The sequence below is a fragment of the Anolis sagrei genome, chromosome Y (genome assembly GCF_037176765.1).
Source record: "Anolis sagrei isolate rAnoSag1 chromosome Y, rAnoSag1.mat, whole genome shotgun sequence".
Lineage (NCBI taxonomy): Eukaryota > Metazoa > Chordata > Lepidosauria > Squamata > Dactyloidae > Anolis > Anolis sagrei.
The window spans coordinates 59362909-59390442 of record NC_090035.1 but is presented as its reverse complement, the minus strand read 5'-3'; the positions used below and the strand labels follow the sequence as shown (position 1 = coordinate 59390442).

At 42.1% G+C, this 27534-nt stretch overlaps 2 protein-coding genes across 2 annotated transcripts in view; one reads left to right on the top strand and one right to left on the bottom strand.

The window, feature by feature from the left end:
• RSPH14 (radial spoke head 14 homolog) overlaps positions 1-27534 on the bottom strand; it is a 231581-nt gene that overhangs the window by 6945 nt on the left and 197102 nt on the right. The window contains exon 4 of the mRNA XM_067461384.1: positions 19136-19361. Coding sequence (XP_067317485.1) covers positions 19136-19361 — 226 coding nt within the window. The remainder of the gene's footprint in view (positions 1-19135; positions 19362-27534) is intronic.
• LOC137095111 (guanine nucleotide-binding protein G(z) subunit alpha-like) overlaps positions 24528-27534 on the top strand; it is a 171955-nt gene continuing 168948 nt past the window's right edge. Inside the window, exon 1 of the mRNA XM_067461383.1 lies at positions 24528-24702. The gene's annotated coding sequence lies outside the window, so the exon portion shown is untranslated. The remainder of the gene's footprint in view (positions 24703-27534) is intronic.

Genomic DNA, 27534 nt, shown 5'->3' with positions numbered 1-27534 from the left:
TTCTGATTGGACAGCCTGACTTAAGGTGGGGCCCATCTTAGGTCTTAATTTGAAGTTAGGTTTTAATCTCTCTGTTACATATGGAGGAGAATGAACCATGGGTTATGGGACTTGCAGTACCATCACTCACATTCTGAGACCGCTGTTAACCTCATCCAATGACAGATCAGGACCATACTTGGCACATAGACCTCTCATGACCCACTTTATGTCCTGATGTGGTTTGGCCGGGGATGGACCATAGATTATGGGACTTGCAGTACCTTCCCTCAATTCTTGAGACCACTGCAACCCTCATCCAATTACCGATACAGACCACACACCGAGTCTCCATGAGAGACATCCTGGTGCAGTTTGGAGGAGGATACACCATGGACGATGGGACTTGCAATATCTGTACTCCCTTCCTAAGACCATTACAACTGCCAACAATGATGGTTCAGGAATACAATTAACACAGAGAGCCCGCATGACCCACTCTACATCCTGGTGCAGTTTGGAAGAATTTGACAATGGATGATGGGACTTGTATTCACTTCACTCACTTCCTGAGACCACTGAGACCAAACTTGGCACACAGAGCACCCATGACCCACTCTACAACCTGGTGCATTTTCGAGGAGGACAGACCATGGATGATGAGACTTCAAGTATCTCCACTCCCTTCCCAAGACAGCTGCAACCCTCATCTAATGTCCGATCAAGACCAAACTTGGCACACAGAACCCCCGTGACCCGCTCTACATCCTGATGCTGTTTGGAAGAGGACAGATGATGGATGATGGGACTTCCAGTACCTTCCACTCATGTCCTGAAACCACAGCAACACTTATCCAAATACCAAGAAAGACCAAACTTGGCACAGAGCCCCCTTGGCTAACTCAACATTCTGGTGAGGTTTGGGGGAGAACAGACTATGGATGATGGGGCTTGCAGTACCTAAACTCACTTTCTGAGACCACTGTGACCTTCAACCAATGATTGATGAAGAACAAAACTTGGCACATAGAGCCCCCACAACCCACTCTCCATTCTGGTGCAATTTGGAGGAGGATGGACCACAGATGATGGGATTCGCAGTACCTTCTCTTAACTTCCAGAGACCACTGCAAGCCATATAAATAACTGATAAAGACCAAGCTTGACACACAATTCCTTTCTCTAATAATCCGGGCAGTGCCGGGTCCCCAAGCTAGTATATAATGAAAGTCAAAGTTTGTATGCAAAGGACCTTGAGCTTGTTTGGAGGTTCTAGCTGGGGAGCGCAGCTATCGTAAACCCGGGACCGAAGACTGGAGACCTCGGTACACTCCTTCTATACCTGGGGCGTCGTCCTCTTCCACCGAGCGCGCAGCTTAGGAAGGGACGCACATGGAGCGGTGAGGGAGGAAGGGGACACCCGCCTAGCCAGCCAGATCAGCCGAATCAACCCTGGCGATCAATGGGGTGATAGATGTCGTGACCCTCATCCAATGATTGTGCAATAACAAACACACACACAGAGCCCCCCTTGGCACACAGAGCCCCCACGACCCACTCTCCATTCTGGTGCAATTTGGAGGAGGATGGACCACAGATGATGGGACTTGCAGTACCTTCACTAACTTCCTGAAACCTCTGCGAGCCATATAAATAACTGATAAAGACCAACCTTGATACACAATTCCTTTCTCTAATAACTTGGGCAGCGCCGGGTCCCCAAGCTAGTATATAATAAAAGTCAAAGTTTGTGTGTGAGGGGGGACAGAGGAAGGAGGATGCAGATAGGAGTTTGTGGCAGCTTTCTGACTGGCTGCCTCTGTGGTGCTATTTGCATATAGTCTCTGATTGGCCAGCCTGCAAACTCCTACATCCTCAAGTGGCTGAGAGGGGAAAGGAAATTTGCATATGGTCTCTGATTGGCCAGCCTCAACAGGACCCCCTGGTGGTGAGGAGGGTTAATGAAAGAAGCGGAGACATGAGAGAAGCCTCCCACAAGGATGGTAAACAATCAAAACTCATCACTGTGGCCCCAACAAACACCGACAAAGACCAAATTTGGCACACAGAACCCCCATGACCCACTCTACATCCTACTGTGGTTTGGAGTAGGGCAGACTATGGATAATGGGACTTGAAGTACCTCTACGCGCTTTCCGAGACTGCTACGACCCTCAACAATCACTGAACAACACCAAACTTGGCACATAGACCTCTCATGACAAACTTTACACCCTGGCATGGTTTGGCTGTGGATCGAGCATGGATTATGGGACTTGCAGTACCTTCACTCAATTCCTGAGACCACTGCAACCATCATCCAATTACCATTAAAGACCAAACTTGGCACACCCAGTCTCCATGATGTACTCTATATCCTGGTGTGGTTTGGAGGATGATGCACCAGCCTCTGGTGGAGAAAAGGGTTCATGACAGAAATGAGAGAAGGAAATTTGCATATGGTCTCTGATTGGCCAGCCTCAATTCCAAGATTCCGAGATGACAAAGAGAGGAAAGGAAAAGGCCAGAGGTTCTGTCAGAAAATTACCAATACAGACCAAACTTGGCACACAGAGCCCGCAAGACCCACTCTACATCCTACTGCAGTTTGGAGGAGGATGAACTATGGGTGATGGGACTTGCAGTACCATCACTCACATTCTGAGACTGCTGTGACCTTCATCCAATGACTAGACCAAACTTGGCACATAGACCTCTTATGACCCACTTTATCCCCAGGTGTGGTTTGGCCGGGGATGGACCATGGATTATGCGACTTGCTGTACCTTCGCTCAATTCCTGAGACCATTTCAACCCTCATCCAATTACTGATAAAGACCAAACTTGGCACACACTCATTTACATCCTTCTGTTTGGAGCAGGATTCACTATGAATGATGGGACTTGCAATACCTGCACTCCTTTCCTGAGACCATTACAACTGCCAACAATAATGGAACAGGATCACAATTAACACAGATAGCCCGCATGATCCACTCTACATCCCATTGTGGTTTGGAAGAATTTGGAGATGGATGATGGGATTGGCAGTCACTTCACTCACTTCCTGAGATCACTGAGACCCTCGCCAATGACTGATCAAGACCAAACTTGGCACACAGATCCCCCATGACACACTCTACATCCTGGTGCATATTTGGGGAGGACAGACCATGGATGATGGGACTTCAAGTATCTCCACTCCCTTCCCAAGACTGATGCAACCCTCATTTAATGACCAAACAAGAACAAACTTGGCACACAGACCCCCCATGAGCCATTCTACATCCTGTTGCTGTTTGGAGGAGGAGCAACAATGGATGATGGGACTTGCAGTACCTTCACTGACTTCCTGAAACCACAGTGACACTCATCCAAATACCAATAATAATAAACATTTATTACAGTCAATGACCAGCAACAAAAAGGTGCAAGTGACAGGGTGTACAAATGTCAGTGTGCACAAATATGCACAAACACATGTACATAAATGTGCAATCATCAGGTTACACACACTGGGTATCAAGAAACAATGTTAAAAGAAAGTTTAAAACCCAATATTTAATAAGATAATTAAAATGGTATTAAACATTTATATACTAGAATGTCAATGGTAAAAACCAAAATATATATTAAAACTTTCTAATACTGTGTCAGCATCTTGCGGCGACAAGCCATTGCTGCTGCACAGAAGCTAGCAAGCCTGACAGTGACCTTGGTGTGTTGGTCAGACAAGAGATCATTTATATAAAACCTGGCAGGTCTCCCTGTTAGACTTTCTAAAATTGGATTAATAAAATGTTTACAAAGGTCATGGTAAATAGATCAGTACAATAAAACATGCTCCACAATTTTCACTGTCTCTTTCTCACAAGGACATAGGCATTTATTTATGTATTTATTTATTTATTTGCTATATTTGTATACCGCCGTTTCTCAGCCTAGCCGGCGACTCAACGCGGTTTACAACAGAATATAACAATCAACAGTATACAGTTTAAAAGCATAAAAAACATACTACACAATTCATACATCAATACCAATCCAGTTCAACTCTTAACTAAAAACGTGATCCAGTTCGTCGTCCATATTGCCAGTCCTTTAGTCATTGTACTGAGTTAACCAAATGCCTGCTTGAACATCCAGGTCTTCAATCTTCTTCGGAATACCATCAATGAGGGGGCTGATCTAACCTCCAAGGGCAGGGCATTCCATAGCCACGGGGCCACCACAGAAAAGGCCCTGTCTCTCGTACCCGCCAGCCGCACCTGTGAAGCAGGCGGAATAGAAAGCAGGGCCTCCCCAGAAGATCTAAGGGTCCTGGTGGGCTGATAGGCCGAGATACGTTCGGATAGGTAAGTTGGGCCAGAACCATTTAGGGCTTTAAAGGCCAACGCCAGCACTTTGAATTGAGCCCGGTAGCAGATCGGCAGCCAGTGGAGCTGGTGCAGCAGAGGAGTTGTATGCTCCCTGCGCTCCGCTCCCGTTAGTATTATGGCTGCCGAGCGTTGGACTAATTGAAGCTTCCGGGCCGTTTTCAAAGGCAACCCCACGTAGAGAGCGCTGCAGTAGTCTAAACGGGATGTAACCAGAGCGTGGACTACCGTGGCCAAGTCAGACTTCCCAAGGTACGGGCGCAGTTGGCGCACGATTTTTAACTGTGCGAATGCTCCCCTGGTCACCGCCGAAACCTGGGGCCTTCATTGTATGTTACTTTGTTGTATCTTCCCTCCAGACCACAGATGATGGGACTTGAAGTACCTTCACTCACTTCCCGAGTCCACTGCGAACCTCATCCAATGACTGATCAAGACCAAACTTGGCCCACAGAGCCCCCATGACCCACTCTACATCCAAGTGCTGTTTGGAGGAGGATGGACCATGACCCACTCTACATCCAAGTGCTGTTTGGAGGAGGATGGACCATGGATGATGGGACTTTAAGTACCTGCATTCACTTCCTGAGACCACTGCGTATCTCATCCAATTACTGATCAAGACTGAACTTGGCACACATAGCCCCCATGACCCACTCTACATCCAAGTGCTAATTGGAAGTGGACAGACCATGGATGATGGGACTTGCAGTACCTTCACTCATTTTCTGAGACCTCTGTGACCCTCACCAATTACTGATCAAGACCAAACTGGGCACAAAGAGTCCCCCTGACCCATTCTACATCCTGGTGCTGTTTCGAGGAGGATGGACCATGGATGATGGAACTTGAAATACCTTCACACACTTCTCGAGATTGCTGTGACCCTCATCCAAGGATTAATCAAGACCAAACTTAGCACACAGAGAAGCCATGACACATTCTGCATCCTGGTGCAGTTTTGAGGTGGACAGACTATGGATGAAGGGACTTGAAGTACCTCCACTAACTTCCTGAGACTGCTGTGACCCTAATCCAGTGACTGATCAAGACCAAACTTGTATGCTCCCTGCGCTCCGCACCTGTTAAAATCATGGCTGCCGAGCATTGGACTAGTTGGAGCTTCCGAGACCTCTTCAAAGGCAACCCCACCTAGAGAGCATTGCAGTAGTCTAAACGGGATGTAACCAGAGCGTGGACTACCGTGGCCAAGTCAGACTTCCCAAGGTATGGGCACAGCTGGCGCACAAGCTTTTCTATTTTTGTATATTCCCTACCTCCATTATACTTTTTCCTTATATCACTTGACCATTTATCCAATTGTAAATACTTGTACCAGTCTAAGTCTCATAATTCCTCTTTTATTTTTTCCATATTTACCATTTTCAGATTCCAGTCTATGACTTTCATTAATCCTCTTCCATTAAGTTCTACTTCAAGTTCTGGGAAGTTTTCTGTCATTAAAACTGGCATGATAGAAGAAATACCTGGCATTAGGGTTTTGTTATATCTCCTCCAAATCTCTAAAGTGTTTTTTAAAAGGGGATTGTTTAAATTTTTATACCATTTCTTTTTACCCTTTTCTCTATTACTCCTATTAAAAATGTTTTCTAATTTTAATTCTAATTTTTTATCATCTTCTTCCAGCCACTCCAAGCTCTTTTGTTTTTCTAAACTTTCTACTATATATCTAATTTGATTTGATTGATAATATAACTTGAGGTTTGGAAATCCAAGACCTCCCTCTTTCTGTGACTTATGCCATAAACTTTTATATATTCTAGCTTTTTTGTTCCCATTACAATACAGATTTAACATATTTTACCAGATTTTTATTTCTTGATCTGAAATTTTTACAGGTAACATTCTTAATAGAAAATTTAGTTTGGGTAATATCTTCATTTTAATTAATGCTATCCTACCGAACCATGATAATTTGACTATCTTGTATTCCAGTAATTTCGCATCAATTTCCTTTCTTAATTTGGTTAGATTATTTATTTCCAAGTTTTTTAAATCTTTAGTTATATTTATTTCTAAATATTTAATTGTTTCTTTAATTTTAATTTTAATTTTTCCCTTCTGTTTTATATTTTTTATCTCTTCTTCTCGATAATTAAATATAATCATTTCTGATTTGTTCCAATTAATTTGTAACCCTGTCATTAATCCAAATTCTATTAAGTGAGCCTCAATTTTTCTCCCATTGTTTTACTGGATGTTCAATTGATAAAAGGGTGTCATCTGCAAACAAATTTATTTTATATTTCTGTTTTATTCCTATTTCTTTTATATTACTGTCATCTCTAATTACATTAGCTAATAGTTCCATTACAATTGCGAATAAAATTGGGGGAAAAGGACATCCCTGTCGCGTGCCTCACATTATAATTATTTTCCTGTAAACCATCATTCACCATTTCTTGGGCATAATTTTTTGAATATCATTTATTAATTAAGTTTCTAAATTTTTCTCCAAATCCAAATTTAGCTAATATTAATTTCATTGTCTGCCGGGATACACTATCAAATGCCTTATAAATATCCAGAGCTAATACTCCTGCCACTAAATTTCTTTTTTTAATACTATGAATTACGTTTAATACCCTACCCATTAAATTTGACATTTGTCTTCCTCCTATAAATCCACACTGATCCTCTTTAATATATTTATATAAAAATTTATTCATCCTTTTAGTCAGTATGGCAGGTAATATTTTTGTATCTTGGTTTATTAATGAGCTAGGTCTGTACGTTCCTGGGTCTGTAGGGTCTTTATTGGGTTTTAATCCCAAGTGATCAGTGATTGTTCCCATGATGGTGGATTTTTTCTCCTTTTATTATTTTATTATATAGATCTTTTAATTTAGGTATCAATAATGTTTTAAATTTTTTATAATATTCTGGTCCCAACCCATCCAGTCCTGGGGTCTTTCCAGGTTTTAAATTGTCTATAATTTCCTCAATCTCTTTCTCTAATATTGCTTGTTCCATAATTAATTTATCTGTTTCTTCAATCTTTATTTTACAGTGTTTATCTATATACTATATAAGTTCTTTCTAGGAGTTTCGTTTGCTGTATATAGCTCCTGATAGACTTCCTGGAAAATTAGTATTTTATCCTCCATTCTCATGCACTGTTTTCTATCTTTATCTTTAATCACAGTTATCAATTTCTTTTGTTTCCTAATTTGTGCTGCATTAGCTAAAAGAGTTTCTATTACTGTACTCAAAATACTCTCTGTTTAAGTAAATCAGATCTCTCTGTGCCTTTTCAATCCCTCTTTTTTCAAGTTCTTGTCTCTTTGCTATTAATTTTACATAACTCATTCTATTTTGTTCTGTCATATATTTTTCTCTAATTCCTTGATTTCTGCTTCTAATTTTCTTCTTCTGCCTCTTGTTGTTGTTTTAAACTATTATATTCTTTAATGAAGAGTCCCCTAGCCACGGCTTTTATTGTATCCCATACTATTGCGACCGAACATTGATTATTGTCATTTATCTCCCAAATTTCCTCTAGTTCTTTTACTATTTTTCCTGATTTTTTATCTTCTAGTACTTTATTATCAATTCTCCATCTTTTGGCTAACCTATAAATTTTTTTTAGTTTGTATTATACTAATGGGTGCATGATCTGAAGTTTTTATAATCTCTATTTCAGCATCTTGAGTTTTAGAAATTAAATCTTTTGAAACAAAGAAATAATCTATTCTCAAGTAATTTTTATGCACTGAAGAGTGGAAAGTTAATCTTTTTTCATTACCCTTTATCATTCTCCAAACATCTATCAATCCCTCTTTAGTCAATCCCCTGTTATATTCCTTTCCCCCTTTTCTTCTTTTGTGGGGTGGGATTTATCCAGTTTTCTATCCATAACTCCATTGAAGTCCCTTCCTAAAATTACATACCCCTTTTTAATTTCTTCTAACTCTTTAAAAATCAATTCATAAAATTCTTTCTGTTTTGTATTTGGTGCATAAATATTAACCAAAGTATAGTCCTCCAGTCCCATAGACCCCTGAATCATCACATATCTTCCAATTTTATCTTTTGTTTGTTTGTACCATGCTACATCCACTACTATTCTTAATTAGAATTGCTACTCTTTTTGCTTTCGAAGTGCTCATAGCTTTTTCATATATTATAGTTCCTTTTAATTTCAGTTCATTTAAACCTTCTCGTGATTGATGAGTTTCTTGCAAAAAATGTGTCCCCCTTGGCTTTAAGAATCTGGTTTGTAATCCTCCTCCTTTTTTTTGACATGATCCAAGCCCGTGACAGTTCCACAATATCAGCTTAACTCGATCCAGCATTTGTTCGCATTCTTCTGTTTCTTGGTTGGTCCTTGTTAAGAGAATCACCCCAATGTGTTAACCTCCTCCCCTCCCGCCCTTTCTCCCCCTCCTTCCCAAATATCCCTCCCCCTCCTTTCTTCTCCAAATTTCCCCTTTCCCACCAAGCCCTGGAGCTTTTTGTCCAGGACGTGGATTAATCATAGCCTTTCAGTGGTGGAGGGACGGATCCACTTTACTCCCGACCAGCAGCCAAACCATAACCTCCTGAGGATTCTATATTAAATTTGTATTCTTCTCTCCAATTTATTTATTTTTGTTTCAAAAATATTCCCTATTCAGTATAAAGGGTGAAAAAAGTGTATCTATCTCCATAACTATATCCATATCCCCCTCCATATATGCATTCACACACATACATATATATGTGTATATATATATACATACATGCATACACAAAAACATACATAGATACGTTTATACATATTTCCAATTATCTTCATTATCATTTTTACAATTCAAATTCCCCTCCTTTTTATCAAATTAATTCAATTATCCCTTTATAATGCTTATTGTTATTATTGCAGTTTCTTCAAATTTATTAATTAGGATCATTATCCAAACAGTACTTATTTCTTATTAACTTATTGTTTCTTCTTTCCTCTTTTCTTCTTTATTTCATATTTATTTATTTTAACCTTTTATTTCTCTCTCTTCTTTCCCTCTGCACCTCCTACTTCTTTTTCTTTCACATTGTTCAACTTTGCATCCAGGGTGCCTTGTGGTTGTTCAAATAGTTCTTCCAATAGTCTCATTCCTTGATCCACTGATGTTATATTGTAGCTTTTCCCCGCATATCTGAATTTCAGGTAAATAGGGTACCCCCATTTGTGCAATATACCCTTATCACGGAGTATTGTGGTACAAGGGCTCATTGTCCTTCTCCAGTTCACAGTCTCTGGACATAAGTCCTGAAAAATTTGGATTTTACTTTCTTGAATTGCTTGTGTGGTGGATTGATTTCTGATGGCATGCATGAATTGATCTTTATACTAATAACTTGAAAATCTTATTATAATATCCATGGGTTTTGAGGTTGTTTTCCTGACTCCAACACGATGAATATGATCAAACTGTGACTGCTGCCAATCTTCTTTCATTATTTCCTGGATCCAATTTATTATTGTATCTCTTAAGATTTTTGAAAGTCGCTGTTTGGGTTTCTGTAAAGTTCCTGATCCTGATGTTCGCTCTTCTATCTCTGTCTGCCATTGAGATAAAGTTCAAATCATGTCTGTGAGAGACAATTTGTAGCTGGTGCAGATCTTTAGTGCAGGTTGCCAACTGCTGTTCAACTGTTCCCATCTTTGTCCCCAAGGAGTCAGTCTTTCTTTATAAAGAAGTTGTTTTTTCAGCCTGCTCTGCAATTGGTAGTTCCAGATTCTTCATACTGGGTATGATCTTTAAGGTGCTTTCCAAAATTAAATTTTTTAATTCTTCAATTTGTGTCTTAAATTGTCCTGAAAGTTCTAAGATTGTTGGTTCATGGGACTCCTGAGGCTGTTTGGGAATTGCTCCCTGCTTTTCCCCTGCTCCTTTATCATGCTTTGACGCCATTAAAAATTCTTCCTCCTTTCTTTTTCTTGTCTCTCTGTCTTAGGAGCTCTTCGCATAGACAATCTATCTAAACTTCTGTCTGACGGTTTTTTAGACCTTAAGAAATATTCTGTAACTTTTGCACCAGTTAAATTAGATTTACAATCTTTATCTCTTCTAACAGACATTAGTCATGACTTATTTTCTTATAATTGCATGCCAGGATCGTTCTGAGCGGAGCGGTCTAAAAGTGAAAGTAACTATTTTTAGCTTTTTATTTCTCACTTTTTATCAGTTCATTAATGCTCCATTGTTCTGCTTTTCTCAGTTCATCTGAAGAAGTTGATTACTCACTGTGATCCTGTCGTATTTAGAAGTTTTAACTCATTATATTTTCCTCCCTCAGGAGCTCGCATGTTTAGCTGCCGTTCATCAAGACGTGGCTTCGCCCCCTGTGGTTTCTCAGTAATAAATGTGCTACCTTCTGCTATATATGAAACCTAGGGCATAAAACCTTGATTAAATGTACACACTATCTAACATGGGAAGGGTCCTTGTTGTTGTTAGTGTCTTGGCAAACTGACCACGGCTCAATTCTTATTATCCAGTCTGATGTCCTTGTCCTTAGCAAAATTATAAGTTACTATCTTTTATTGGGGGAGGGTCATTTCCCCCCCCCTCACTTTGAGGCTGGAAATGGCCGCACCATTTCCTAAAGCCTCGACAATTATTGCACCTAGGGCCTCTGTCTAGACAGATCAGATGGTGTTCTGTTGACTATTTTTGGGGCCCAACTTGAGCAATGTAAGCTTGCAACAATAGAAACCAGCAGGGTGTGAGAGAGTGGTACCAGAGTGTCCAAGTTTTGTTTTTGGTGGGAGGCAGGAACTTGAAGACGTGAAAGCTGATGTTCAACCCATGGTAGCTGATCACATGATGTTGAAGTAAGTGTCCCTTGGTTTGGAGTGATAAGGAATGAAGTAAGAAGGTGGAGATGGCAAAGGCAGGGGATGATGGAGTCTGTGATAGTGGTCTGCATGGAGTGCGCAGGGGTCCTGAGTGAGTCCCCGGTGGAGAAGATGGCGATTTGAAGTGCATGGTGGAGTTCTTCCATTTGGCTGCAGGGAATGGTCCTCAGGCCTCCTGGGGCGCTGGCTTCTCCTGGTTTGGCAATTGGGGGAGGGAGGAAACTGGGCACAGCTTTGTCACCCCTTCTCCTGGTATGGCGCCTCCTGGTGACCGCAAACAGGTCTGGCACTCCATCATCGCAGAGGATTAGGGGAAATGTCTAGGATAGTCAGAAAGAAGGTTTACAGCCCCCAACCCTCCCCCACCCCCCTTCCTGGCCCTAGGGTAGTTAGTAGGGGGGGGGGGGAAGAGAAACTTCCATAGTGAGGACTTCAGTGGTCTCTTGAGGGCCATTCCTTTGCACAGCTCTGGTAAAGGCAGGGCATCCTTCCTTCATGGCGGTCACTATAGGATCCTGTTTGCTCCTACTGGGGCACTTCCTGCGATGGCATTCCCCCGTGGAGGATGTCTCTTCTGGGTGGCATGGAGGCCTGGCCAGGAAGGAAGAAGCAGTGTTTGAAGGCCTGGAGTGTGGGTGTGTGTGTGAGAGAGAGGGAGCCTTAGCTATAGAAATGAAGCAGGATTTTGACTGTGTTATAAGGAGGAATGGGTATGCTGGGAGTCCCCTTGGCATGGGAAGGAGAGGGAAAAGAGAGAAATGCACCCTTTCTCCCACCCTCCCTATCTTAGGTTTGAGAAGAGGGACCACAGGTCTAAGAAGATGGGGGGGGGGGGGGAGAGAGAAGAGAGGGATGGGTTTCAGAGACATTACAAGCACATGGAACTCTTCTTGTGAGGCAGGATTCTTGGAGGGAGAGAAAGGAAAGAAAAAAACTGGGGCATAGATTATTCTCCAGCCCCTCCTCCTTAAGCCAAAAGAAACAGGAACAGAGAAAAAAAATCCCTTTTTCATCTCCTCTTTCTTCCACTGCCCCCCCCTCCTCAAATCACTTCCCAGGTGAAAAAGAGAGAGAGAGAGAGTAAGATCGCTGACTATAGGGGTAGAATGGAATGTTGTATAAGGAGGAGTTTGGACACTAGGAATCAACCTTTTCAGGAGGAGAAAAAGAAGGGGGGTTGAAGGCAAGGGGGGAGGAAAGGTTGAGGTGTTTCAGGCTTGGGACAATAGGAGATGGAGGAGGAAGAAAAAAAAACCTCATGTATGGAATGGCACACCCTTTCTCAAAATGGTCCAAAAAGGGCCAGCAAAGTTGGAGATTCAGGAGTGGGGTACAAAAAAGGGGTCCCTGAGTCAAGGAGACTGGGGGGGGGGGGGAGGGAGAGAGAGCTAAGTCACAGAGGTGGCAGGATCTCCCCTGGAGGAGAGAAACACACAATGCGCCAACGATTTAGCCTTAAAAAGAAAGTGAGGTACTTTGGTGAAGTGGGGATTTGTAGTTTTAGAGAGGAGGAGAAGAGAAGAGGAGGAGGAGGAGAAGGAGCGAGGTGCCCTTCTCCCATTTGGAGGGAGGAAAGGGGAGAGGGGTGAGGAGGCACAGGAGGAGGAAGAGAGAAACATGCCAAAGAATTCACTTCTAGCCCTTTTCCCCCAGAGAACTACACATCTCCGGTGGCATTCCTTAAAGGACCAGTGGATAGCAGAAGGGGCATACAATTCAGACATTACATGAATACACTTTTAGTTGAAGCTTCTTTCCCCCCCCATCCCCCCCCCCCCCCTTCCTAGGTGAGAGAGAGAAAGAGAAAGACAAGCCTGGGTCAGCCCCCTTCCCTCCCAAGGGGAAAAAAGGAACAAAAGAGGACAAAAAGGAAAACCCCTCCCACTTCCCTCCCCCCCCCCCTTCCTGTTAAGGGGAGAAGAAAAAAGGAAGTATTTTTGAAAACCCTAGGAAGAAGATGGCTTGGCCAAACAGGAGACAAAGGAAAAAAAAGTAGAGGCAACCCTAAAATGGACATTGGGGACTGTCCATGGAAGATGGAATTTGTGGTTGCACAGAATAAAGGGGAGATTGGGGGAGGGGAGAGGAGGAACTCCCTTTGTTTGCAAGGAAAGGAGAGAGAAAGCCCCGAGGCCAGGAAAAAGTGGTACCTTTGGCCAGCCTGACCCCTCCTCCCTCCCTTCCAGGTTTTTCCCAAAGGAGGCAGCAGTAAAACAGCTTGGCTGTAGGTTCCACTTTGCAATTTTGAAAAAAGGGGGAGGTGGCCAAGGGAAAGAGAAAAGAAGAAGCACTCTGGGAGGGAAGGGGCAACTGGGGGCTACGGAGGGCAAATGGGAAGGGTAGGGGAAAAAATGAACAGAAACAAGTATTTCAAGTGGATCCTCCACAGGAGGAGGTAAAGATCTAGAAAGAGGTTTCTGGGGGAAGGGGGTTTGGTGCCAACTTCCTTGTATGGCCAAAGTGGGGCACCTTTCCCCTTTTCACCCACCCTCTGGCATAGGGTTATAAAACAGGAGGCATAGGCCAGCTCAGTCCATATGGCGTTCTCAAGGCAATGGGCCATGAGCTGGCCAGATGGCACTGTCTGCAAGAGACCCGAGCAGCCATTTTTCTACACTGTATTTGACCATCCTAGCGGGGAGCAGAGATTTCGCTTCCTATCCCTCCCCATCTGCTAGGATCCTTCTAAATGGTGTTCTGCTTGGGAGAGATGAGTGGCTAACACCTGGCTGACCTGTGGGGGAAGGAGGAAAACAATCCCGCAGCCCCATAGTCCCCAAGACTGCAACAACAAAGCTAGACTGCTCTAAGCTCCCTAAGATGCCAGATGTTCCCCACACCTCACTTAGGATTTGTTACCGAACTTCTATCTGGAGTACCTTACTACAGGGGTCCCTCCCACCTAAGGTCTTGGTGTGGCCCCTGGCTGCTTTTTTCCTTACCTAGGATTTTCGTTGTCACGTCGGTGGCCTTTCTTCCAGGAAGTCCTGAATGCTTCCCTTTTGCTACTTTGTTGCTGGAGCCCTGGGACAGTTTAGCCAAGAGGAAGGTGCTGGGAGAAATTATCTTATTTTTATATAAAGTTTTGGTAGAGACGCCTCTCTCCTAACTGTTCCTCCTTCTGATCTGTCCCAAAGCCCCTGGACCAAGTAGCTGCTTGGATTTTAGCTTTAAAATTTAATTTTGGAACTCCAAGCTTAGTCCCTGACGTGGTCGCCAATTGAAGTCAAGCAAGAATTTAAAAGGGTCTGGCCCTAAAGGAGAGACCCTGCGCACCCACCAAAGAGGGCTCGCTACAATAGTGAGCAAAGTGAAGCCCAATTTAAAAAGGGTTTTCCTAAGTTCCCAAAATAAATCTCACCAAAGTTGAAGGAAACACCGAGATGATTTATTGAAAAGGATGCAAAGCAGAAATATTTCGCCAAGCAGAGCATAACATGTGTACAAATAAAGCCTTTTTTATACAGAATCAGAGTTACTAGGTTTGAATCTCCCATTCCCTGCCCCTCTGCTGGCTCGACGATGATTGGCTGGCGCTCTACAGCTGGGAGGAGGCTTGGCCACCTCCTGAGTGTCTGAGCCAATCACTGGGCTTCTGCTGCCTCGGTGTCCTGATGAATCAGGAGAAAGGGAGGTGGAATGAGAGGGAAACAATGGATTCTTGAGAGGATTGTGGAGGTAGAAAATGTCCATGCAGCCAGCGAGTCCTGGAGCCTGCGAGCCAGCCATTTCTATTGTCATTGAGTGGCTGCAATAAACATTGATGTGTGGCGATCCTGCCAAGATCCGGATCTTTCGAGTGCAGAGATATGGGAACAATGGGGAACTTTGGCTACTTCACTTAGGCAGAAAAAACAAAATGCAAAGATACAGAATGGGGGACGCCTGGCTCGAGAGCAGTACGTGTGAAAAAGATCTTGGAGTCCTCGTGGACAACAAGTTACACATGAGCAAACAATGTGATGTGGTGGCAAAAAAAGCCAATGGGATTTTCGCCTGCATCAATAGGTGCATACTGTCTAGATCTAGGGAAGTAATGCTACCCCTCTATTCCATTTTGGTTAGACCACACCTGGAACATTGTGTCCAATTCTGGGCACCACAATTCAAGAGAGATATTGACAAGCTGGAATGTGTCCAGAGGAGGGCGACTAAAATGATCAAGGGTCTGGAGAACAAGCCTTATGAAGGGCTGCTCAAAGGGCCAGCTCCTTAAGCCGCTCTTCATAAGGCTTGTTCTCCAGACATGTTTAGCCCGAAGAAGAAAAGGCTGAGAGGAGATATGATAGCCATGTATAAATATGTGAGAGGAAGCCACAGGGAGGAGGGAAGAAGCTTGTTTTCTGCTTCCCTGGAGATTAGGACGCAGAACAATGGCTTTCCTACAAGAAAGGAAATTCCATCTGAACATGAGGAAGAACTTCCTGACTGTGAGAGCCGTTTAGCAGTGGAACTCTCTGCCCCGGAGTGTGGTGGAGGCTTCTTTTTTGGAAGCTTTCTAACAGAGGCTGGATGGCCATCTGTCAGGGGTGATTTGAATGCAATATTCTTGCTTCTTGGCTGGGGGTTGGATTGGATGGACGAGGTGCGGCTTTCCGAAGACTCCCTCCATCCTATTGAGATATCATCATAATTGCCATATGACCGCTTCCTCTGGGGGACCAACTCCGAGCCCAGAGGTCACGGTCCTTTATTATTGTTCATGCAAATAGTGTCTTTTGATAAGGGTCTTTTTAAACTGGAGATTTCCTTCTTTCCAGGATCACGCAGGGGTGGCTGCCTTGTATTTTTATACATTTTTCAATAAAGAGGGATTGGGCAAATGGGTCAGGAAAAGGTCAGGGGAGGAATATAGAAATCATGTTATAGAAAACATACCCACTTATTCCTCCCATCACAGTCCCATAGAAGTTCAAGAGAGCACATAAGTGTAAAGGGAGGTGGTTTCTCAGTAATAAATGTGCTACCTTCTGCTATATATGAAACCTAGGGCATAAAACCTTGATTAAATGTACACACAATCCAACATGGGAATGAAGTCGAGCATGCCCGCCCCCCTAACAAGGGATGGTAACTTATAGTTCTGCAAAGGACAAGGGTACCAGACTGCACAATAGGAGTCTTGGTCAATTTGCCAAGACCCTAACAACAATGAGGACCCCATGAGACTTCGGGAATGGCCAGACCTTGGGGTCTCTGCCTCTCTTGAGAGCTGTATTTTCCAAGGACCATGGGACTGGCTTCCATCCCAGTGCTGCAGGGCTTTGTGCCTTGGCCCAATGGAACTCCATAGACTCCCTTTGGTGGCTTTTTGAATTCTGCTACATTCCTGGACTTCACTCTCTTCAAGGACTCGCTCTCTACCCATGAACTTTCTTCAAGACAACTTATGAATTCATGCTGTGTCCTGATATCGTCTGCTTTTTATAATTGGTATTATTAATTTCCCTCTGGGGCCCTGGATGGGAAGATACCTGCATATGATTTTCTTGTGTATAATTTCTATATGTTTTTTATGCTTCCTTGTATTCCTGACCCTTTACCCCTTCTCCCTCCAAAGAAATATGTAAGGGAACCCCCTGGCCTTCAGAAACAAAAGCCATTAGTGATTACTGAAACCTCCCACCAAAGACACACTTGCAGGGATAAAAGAAGGAGATTCTTATCTCTAGCATCCGAAATGGCCCACTAGAGTAAAGAATTGTTTGACAAAAGTTTCTGTCACTCTTCAAGTAAGATAAGGGGAAATCTTCCCCACTGCTTTTGTTTACTTCCCATTGATAGCATTAACCTCATGCTGCCATCATTGTTCTGCTGTCTCACAGCCAGGAAGGATCTGGATATTTTTACACATGTTGATTCACAGCACTCATGAACACAATAGATCGGCCCTGTTTGAGCTTTTTGTCTCAGGTCACATGGCATTTCCTTTGTTTAAAGACTCCTTCCCAGATTCCTTTGTGCTCGCTCATCCCACCTCCCTCTCTCCTGATTTGCTGTTGCCACCAGATGGCAGAGGTCTCTCCATTGTGTCTTACGGACCACTGGAGCTTCCTAATTGGTACAGAGGCACCGGGGGCAGGAGAGCCGCCCCCCAGCTGTTCGCCCATTGCCCAATCATGGTGGGGAACACAGGGAAGCCGGGGCAGGGAGTTTGAACTCTGCAACTTTGAATTCACTATAAATATGACTGTATTGGTGTACTGCTGGCGAATGACTGCAGCTCTGCTGGTGAATGACTGCAGCTCTGCAACCTTTTCAGCTGAATCGCAAGTAAAACCTTGATGGCTTTTCTTCAACTTGATGAGACCTTTCATTGGGAAATCAGGGAAAAATATGGGATGTTTCTCTGTCTTGCCAGGGAAAAAGAACTCTTTGATGAATCTAATTGATCTCTTCCTCCTGGCAAAGACCCCTAAATTTTAGCTCTACATTAGGAAGGGTCCTTGTTGTTGGTGTCTTGGCAAACTGACCAAGGCTTAACCCTTATTATCCAGTCTGGTGTCCTTGTCCTTAGCAAAACTAGAAGTTACTATCTTTTATTTGGGGGGGGGGGTCGTATTCGACTTCAGAGGGATTGAGGAAAGGAAAGAGGGAAGGAAGGAAAAGGCCTGTCCCAACAGAGGGGTGGGGGCTTGGCGAGGCAAGCCACGGCAGCACCTGGATCCACCACAGCGGCTCCATGAGGCCCACATGGCTACCAGGCAACTCTTCCCCCAAGACCAGAGGATTGCAAGGCAAGTCTCACTGCACCCCCCCCCCCAACCCCAATATGGTGAAGGGGGAATGTGAACTATGAGAAGGCCAGCAACTCTCCCACTTAGGCTCCACATCCCCCCTTTCACCCCCCCCAAAAAAAAACCCTTTAAAAACCCTTACAAACTGTCCCGGAGGAAGGAGGGGAAAGAAAAGGAAAGAAGAAAGGAAGAAAAGGATTGGTGAAGAGAAGAGAACATTATGAATGGAAGGAAAGGGAAGAAAGAGGAAGGGAAAGGAGGCAGGGAGAGGAAATGAAGGGAAGAGGCAGGAAAGGAACAAAGAAAGACAAGGGGAAACGGGTGAAGGGAAGAGAAAGATATAGAATCAGAGAGTCCTAGAGTTGGGAGACACCCGGTGGGCCATCCGGCCAACCCTATTCTGTGAAGAATCACATTCAAAGCACACCCAACAGATGGCCACCCAACCTCTGTTTCAAATAGGCTTTTTTGAGTGTTTTGGTCAGCATGAATATAACTGAAAAGCCTTGGAGTTTCAGTGGCTGCTACTCATTACTTTATTTTTCATATCACTGTGTAACTTAACAGCCTGGCTTCTACTAGCCAGCAGGAAACCTTTGGTGGGAGGAGTTCCCTAGCCCAGATTGCTTCATGTCTGCAAATCCTCTGTTCTCTGAGGGCCACAGCTATGCGTGGCAGGGTACAGCTAATAATAATAATAATAATAATAATAATAATAATGCAGTTCAGTTTTTTAAGCTGACACATTATGAAGATTTAAAGATCAAATTGCAAAGACTGGCACAAGTCACTCAAGGTGGTCCCAGTGGTGATCGGCATATTGGGTGCAGAGCCTAAAGACTTTGATCTGCACTTAAACACAATTTAAACACAAAACTACGATCTATCAGCTGCTAAAGGCCACTCCAATGGATCTGCACACAGTATTCACCGATAGATCACATAGTCCTAGACACTTGGGAAGTGTCGGTTGCGTGATCCAATACAACAACAAGCACAGTGATCTTGTTTGCTGCGTATTAAACTTATTGTGTTTTAAATAATAATAATAATAATAATAATAATAATAATGTCTTTGTACTCCAAATGGATTCAGATAATAGAATAGGGGAAATGAAGCATTGCATAGGGACAGGAGATTAATAATAATAATTATAGTAGCTCTTTTCAACCTTCTTGCTGACCTGATGGCCATGAGGGCCTGTGTGGCACGGCTACGGATGCGGACGTCCGGGTGGCTGAGCTTCTCTTTGAAGACACGGACAGCGCCTGAGGCCAGCGCCTCAAAGGCTTCAGTCCGTAGGCAGCCCCACAGCGTTTCCAGGATCAGCACCTGGATCTCTTCTGGTTCCGAGCGCAGCTTCAGGACCAGTGATGGCACCAGGCCACTCTCCACCACGCATACTGCCCCTGCCAGGGAGGCACAGGATTCAGTGGTTGGACTCCTACCTGATTCCCAACTAGGTGCCACCTTGCTTAGGAAAGGGCAGATCTGGAGCTATTGGGTATATATAACCACCCTGTTTGCATTCATGTTTGGCCCCTTTCCTTCCTATTATATATATATATATTCATTGTTGGATTCTCATCCAACTCTAGACCAGGACAGCCCCTGCTTAGCATCCAAAATATAGTGCCTTTTGGGTCATATTTAGGATCTGTGTTCATTAATGAGTGTAGATGTTCAATAGACTATAGACTTTATCGATAAATCCTATTAAATTCAATGTTGGACTCTCATCCAAATCCAGACCAAGGCTGATGTATTAATAGCAATGCATTAATACTATATTTAGTCCCTGTGTATATTAATGTCTTGTACATCCATTAATTTTATAGGTTTTGCCCATACTTCTATATATCCAGATCAGAGCAGACCATGATTAGCATTCAAACTGGCAAACATGTAAAGTACAAATCCATTGTACTTTTAAGATTTAGAAAGGAAGGATGAGTATGAAGGAAGAGAAGTAAGGAGAGGAATAACAGAAGGAATGTCCTTTGTTTAATGCATTTTGTCTGTTTTAATATTTCATGGAAATAAGTTTTGGTGCGTAACTTTTAAGGAGGTACATTTTTATGTATGTATTTGTAGTGTTGTGTTGTGTTGATGTATTTTATTTATTTATTTATTTATTTATTTACTTATATACCACTGTTCTCAGCCCGAAGGCAACTCACAGCGGTTCACAACAAATAAGAACAGCAAAAATTCAATGCTACAGTGTAAAAACAGTTAACAGCCTATTACATAATTAATAAACAATTACTACAATAACCATTCACTATTCACTATTTTAATTCTTCTGTAACCCACCTCGAGCCATGTGGAGAGCTGGGAAGAAATAAAACTATATTATTAAGGAAGCAATAGATAGGAAAGGAAGAAGTGAGAAAAGGAAGGCAAGATTAGAAAAAGAAGGAAAGGAAAGAAGGGATAGGAAGGAAGGGAAGTGAAGAAAGAAGAGAAAAGGAAGGAGGAAATGATTGATTAGAACAAAAGGATAGATAGGAAGGATTATTGTTGTTCATTCGTTCAGTTGTTTCCGACTCCTTGTGACCTCATGGACCAGCCCAAGCCAGAGCTCCCTATTGGCTGTCACCACCCCCAGCTCCTTCAAGACCAATCCAGTCACTTCAAGGATGCCATCTATCCATCTTGCTCTTGGTCGGCCCCTCTTCCTTTTTCCTTCCATTTCCTCCAGCATTATTGTTTTCTCTAAGCTTTCCTTTCTTCTCATGATGTGGCCAAAGTACTTCATCTTTGTCTCTACTATCCTTCCCTCCAATGAGCAGTCGGGTTTTATTTCCTGAAGTATGGACTGGTTGGGCATCCTCAGACGTAGTGAGGTCTGTTGGAACTAGGAAAAAGAGTTTATATATCTGTGGAATGACCAGGGTGAGACAAAGGACTTTTGTCTGCTGGAGCTAGGTGTGAATGTTTCAGTTGACCACCTTGATTAGCATATAATGGCCTGAAAGTGCCTCAAGCAAACTTTTGTTGAGAGGTGATTAGATGTCCTTGTTTGTTACCATGCAGTAGTGAACAAGTCTACATAGGGGCCACCAAACGCAGCATTGCCCAAACATGAATCAAGGAACATGAAAGGCACTGCAGACTACTTCAACCAGAGAAATCAGCCATAGCAGACCACCTGATGAACCAGCCTGGACACAGCATATTATTTGAGAACACAGAAATGCTGGACCACACTCACAATCACCATGTCAGACTACACAGAGAAGCCATTGAAATACACAAGCATGTGGACAACTTCAACAGAAAGGAGGAAACCATGAATATGAACAAAATCTGGCTACCAGTATTAAAAAACTCTAAAATTACAAGAGCACAACAACAGAGAGGAAACAAACAAGGGCATCTAATCACCTCTCAACAAAAGTTTGCTCGAGGCACTGTCAGGCCATTATGTGCTAATCAAGGTGGTCAGTTGAAACATTCACACCTAGCTCCAGCAGACAATAGTCCTTTGTCTCACCCTGTTCATTCCACAGATATATAAACTCTTTTTCCTAGTTTCAACAGACCTCACTAGCTCTGAGGATGCTTGCCATAGATACAGGTGAAACGTCAGGAGAGAATGCCTCTAAACTAGGGATCCTCAAACGACGGGCAGGGGGCCGGATGCGGCCCTCTGAGGGCATTTATTCGGTCCCTGAGGAGGCGGCCCCTTTCTCAGGGGAATCAGTCTTGGCTCTGTTAATGCAGAGCTCCTTTCGTTCTTTCTGTCTCCCCCCTCACGCTCTCTCTCCCCCCTCATTTCAGTCTCTTCCCCTTTCCCCTCTCTTTTTCTTTCTCTTTGGCTCTTCTCTCTTCTTCCTCTTTTTTATTTCCTTTTTTTAAATATCCCTTTCTTCTTCTCCTCCTCCTCCTTCTTCTTTGTCCTCCTTCTCCTCAGGGGAAGAGGCGGCGGCTGGTCTTGGAGCACTGAGGCTGCTGCCTGGAAGAGCGAAGGCAGGGGAATTCCTTGTCTCTGCTCTTCCAGAAAAGACACAGAGCTATGCAGCTAATAGGCAGCCCCGAAGCCTCCCCTCGCCATCCAGCCCTCCTTCTTTTCTTCCATCCACCTCTACCGGGTCGCAGGGCTCAAGGCAGCTAGGAGCCCCTGCAACCCCCGCCCCCAAGTTAAAGAGGAAGGGGAGAGTGGGGGTAACAGAAACGCCAGCATCCCGGAGGAAAGACCAAAATATGGGCTTCCTTTTCTTCCCCTCTTTGCCCTGTTACTCTGGAAAATCCAGGCTCCTCCTGTGAAAACAGTTGGTAGGTGGCTGTTAGGAATTGTGAGAACTGAAGTCCAGCACACAAGGAGGGCCCCAATTGGCCCATGCCTACTTTAAGGAATACTGGTGATATTTACTTCTGTTGTAATATTTCATATATTTGTTGATTTGAAAATGTATTGAAATGTAAGCTGCTTTGGCCCTTTCCACACAGCTATATAAAATTCACACTGAACTGGTTTATATGGCAGTGTGGACTCTGATAATGCAGTACAAAGCAGGTATTGTGGATTATCTGCCTTGATATTCTGGGTTATATGGCTGTTTGTAATGGCCCTTTGAGTCCCCTTCCAGACAGGCCCTACATCCCAGGATCTGATCCTAGGTTTTCTGTTTATCCCGGGTTATTTGGCAGTGCAGACTCATACAATCCAGTTTAAAGCAGAAAACCTGGGATCAGATCCTGGTATATAGGACCTGATTGGAAAGTCCCTCAGTTTCCTTGTGGAAACAAAAAAGTGGTGTATAAACAAATATAATAATAATAAAGTCCTCCTCTTCTGATCTCCTGCTTGGAAAACAAAAATCTATTCCTGGTTTGAAAGTGTTATTTCCTGTTTAATTGTGCAGCCCTTACTTTGAAAGTAGTTGTCCTCCTTCAGAAACTTTGTGTGGCTGCCACAAACTATGATGAATCTATTGATGTGGGAGTTCTGTATGCCAAGTTTGGTTGAATTCAATTATTGGGGAATTCAGAATGCTCTTTGATTTCAGGAGCTACTGCAACTCCCTCATGTCTGAGTGTATTTTAACCAAAGCTCTCCAGTATTTTCTGTTGGTCATGGAAGTTCTGCATGTTATGTTTGGTTTGGTTTCATTGTTGGTGGGGCTCAGAATGCCCTTTGATGGCTGGTGAACTATAAATCCACACAATGAATGAAACATCTGAAATCTCCAACCAAATCTAGACTAACCGATGCACACTTGCAGCATTTGTTACGACTAGCAGTGACAAATATGGAACCGGACATTGACCATCTCATTATATTAGCCAAAAGATGACCCATAGTTCCCACTGAATTACTGATAAGTTTGTTGATTTAACTTTACTTGTTCTTCACTTTAAATATTGTATTTGTTCCCATTTTGTTTTGTTTTTTACTTCAAGATAAGACATGTGCAGTGGGCACAGGAATTTGATCATGGTTTTTAAAAAAACTATAGTCCGGCCCTCCAACGGTCTGAAGGACAGTGAACTGGCCCCCTGTTAAAAAAGTTTGAGGACCCCTGCTCTAGACCATGGCCTTATAGCTTGAGAAACCTACAACAACCCAGATAATATAATATAATATATTTTATATACATATAATACTTATAATATTATAATGTAATACAGTATAATACTACTACTAATAAGATATTATAATTATATATTTTATATTACATGTATTATTACTAATAATATTACAATATAATTGCATAGTACAATATAGTGATGTATAGTGCTGATATTGTATTGTGTTAATGTTATAATGTGTTGTATGTATATGTGTGTGTGTGTATATATATCTTGTAAGCCGCTCTGAGTCCCCTTTGGGGTGAGAAGGGCAGCATATAAATGTCACAAATAAATAAATAAATAAATAAAAAGCAAGCATCTCCTGATTTCCTGACTGCAGTCTGCATCTGCAGTAATTTTTGCACCTAGAAATAGTCTGTCACTGCCTCCATGTTTTCTCCCTTTATTTGCCAGTAATCAGTCAGTCCAATTGCCATTATCTTAAGTTTGTTTGATATTTAGCTGCAACCCAGCTTTTGCACTGTCTTCTTTCACCTTGATTAGAAAGCTCCTCGGCTCCTCGTCGCTTTCAGCCATTAAAGTGGTATCATCTGCATATCTAAGGTTGTTAATGTTTCTTCCAGCAATTTTTACCCCAGCCTTGCATTAATCAAACCCCACAAATTGTATGATGTGTTCTGTATACAAGTTGAATAGGTTGGGCGAGAGTATAAAACCCAGCCATACGCCTTTTCCAATCGTGAACTCTGTTGTTCCATGGTCAGTTCTTACTGTTGCTACTTGGTTCTTATACAGATTCTTCAGGAGAGAGACAAGGTGATTTGGTATGATAGGAAGGATAGATAGAAAGAAAGAAAAGAACTGAGAGAATGATAAAAAAGAAGAAAGGCATTTTAGAGAGAAGGGAGGGAATGATTAATCTAAGAAAGGGGTACGTAGGTAGGTAGACAAGAAGAAAGGGAGGGCAGGAAAGAAGGGGGCCTCCCCCTCCTCCCTTCCCGTCCTGCCGATAGATCACGTGACCCTCGGCGTGAACGAGCTCCTCGAGCTTCTGTTACCCTTCTCTGCCTGGGATGCGAGCACACACCTTTCCGTTTCTTCCCTGCCCCCCTCCCCACGAAGAAAGTATATTTAAATAAAGAAAAATAAAGGAGGAGCTGGGAAAGGAGGAAGAAGAGACGAAGAGAAGGAAGAATGGAGAGAAAAGAGGTAGGCGACCAATAGGAGGAAGAAGAGGAGAATGAAGAAGGCCTGGCTGCCTCCACTGATGCAAATCTGCATCAATCCATCAATCTCAGTTTCTATCTATATACCTGCACTGCATACATGCATTTACAGTGTATAGATCGGGTTTGCATTTGATATATAGAACCTTGCATTTTTATGCATTTATTTCTGTCATATCCATGCATTATTCGATAGATATATAGACATGCATTTTGTATCCCTATCTCCATGCATTATATACCATGTTTCATAGATAGAGGCTTGCATTTTGAAGATAGCTATGGAATATATAAAATTGTGTTTATTTATATTTATTCATTATGTGTGTGTGTGTGTGTATACATATGTGTGTGGCTATAGCATTATATATATGTATGCATTTTGTTATATATATATATATAGAGAGAGAGGATTTGCATGTATTGCATATACATTTGCATGCCTATTATATATATGTGCATAATAAAATAATATTGTATGTGTGTGTATAAATACATATACATGCATTTTGGAAAACTACATATATGTAGATACAGACACATACAATGTATTTTATTACAGACATACATTATATACACACACACACACACACACACACATTTACATATAAGTGTGTGTGATACGCACACACACACACAAATAAATTATATTCTATTAACATTTACATGCCTTTCTTCCCTGCTGCCCTGTTCTTTCCGGATTGATTTTTCCCTTTTTCAGGCACAGACTGGATGAATGGATAGGAAAGGAAGCACATCATTTAAATTAAACAATAATTTCAGGCCCTTGTAGCCTGTCCTTCTGGAGAGAGAGAGAAATACCACCTTTCTGGAAAGAGAAGTCTAGAATACAGACCTTTCTAGATAGGGCCTCGAATTGTACCGCTTTTCTGGATAGAACAAAAAAATGCATCCTTTTGGAGAGGGAAAAAATAGTCTTGGGGGAATCTTGATATGAATAAGGAAGGACTCTCTTTCTGGATAGGGTTTATTAAAATCCATATTTGGAAGGAATAGGCAGTTTATCTGGATAATAGAGTCTAGAAAACACCCCTCTTTCCCAAATAGGGATTTGGAAACCTTTTCTGTGTGAAGAAACCCCTTTCTGGATATGTTTTTTTTTTGGGGGGGGGGGGAATTAATTATTCTGGATAAGGTCTGCATTCATCTTTTCTAGAACAGTCTAGAAAAATTCTCTTTTCTGGTTAGGGCTTGATGAGGAAATATTTGGTATATATCTCAGTATTTCTCTCCCTTTTTGGGGGGCAAGGTCTGGGGATTAATCTTTTCTGAATCAGGAAGGAAACCTTTTTTGGGGGAACAATTAGATATGATTTTGAGAGAGAAACAATTTCCAGAGAGGTTCTGGAAATCATTTTTCTTGGGAAAGGATCAGTAATTTTTCTAGAAAGCTCCCTTTTCTAGATAGGATTTGGAGAGGATCCAAATAATTATCCTTTCTGAATAGTGTCTAGAAACCCAGAAAAGCTTTTTATCTGGATTCTTCTCCAGATATACTCCAGATAACGGAGTAGAGAAAACAGTGGCAAGAATATCATCATCATCGTATCTGGCTACTCTAAATGGATTCAGATAATGGAATAGGGAAAGACAGTATTAAACTCATGTAGAGGTATTATTATTACTGTTGTTGTTGTTATACCTGGCTACTTCACATGAATAATGAATATGGTGAAAGCATTATTATTATTATTATTATTATTATTATTATTTAATATTGGAGTAGGGGAAAAGTATCACAATACAGGCACTCCAAATGGATTCAAATTAAGGGACACAAAGTGTTACATAGGTACCGGGGGGGATTATTATTATTATTAATATCTGGGTTTCTCTCCCTTCATTTGATGGCCATGGACTACCTGAGGATGTGGATGTTTGGGTGCCAAAGCTCAATTTTTTAAAATAGAAAATCATTATTATTGGATATGGTTTTGGGGGGAAAGAACACTCTCCAGAAAAAGGCCCGGAAAACACCAAGTTTTTCTTAGGGAAGGAAGCATCTTTCCAGAAAGGAACCCTTTTCAGGATAGTCTGGCATATCTGTCTTTCTGGGTCTTTGAATTTAATTTTGTTAAAGATGGCATGAGAGGATCAAATCCCTTTCTATATATGATCTTAAAATGACTTGTCTTTTCCCAGAGAGAGCTTGAAAAATAATCAGTTATTTTAATAAGAATATAGAAAATTCCCATTCCAAATAAGGCCTAATTTTTTTGGATAGGATCAATTTTTCTGGATAGGGGTCTAGGATAGGATCCAATTTTCTGGCTAGAATTTGGAAAATCCCTGAGTTGTAATTTGTGTGTGTGTATGTGTGCGCGTGCACACACACACACATATATTGTACATACTAGAGTATAAACCGATCCAAATATAGTCTGAGGTACCTAATTTTACCACAAAAAAACCCCCAAACTTATTTACTCAAGTATAAACCAAGGATGAGAAATGCAGCAGTGACTGGTAAATTTCAAAATAAAAATAAAAATCAATAAAGTTACAGTACATTAATTGAGACATCAGTAGGTTAAATGTTTTTGAATATTTACCATATTTCAAAGAAAAACAGTAAACAAGTTCTGTAAGTGAAAAATGAGGGTCAACAAAAACAATATGATATTAAATTATATTTTGATTTTAACATGTTTTGGGGGATGTTGTTATAATTTTATGTGACATGTTTTATTCTTTTGTACTGTTTTTTACTGGTTGTATGTCATATATACACCTTAGGATGCTTTATAAGCTGTCTTGAGTTTCTTTGGGGAGATGGTGGCAGAATATAAATAAA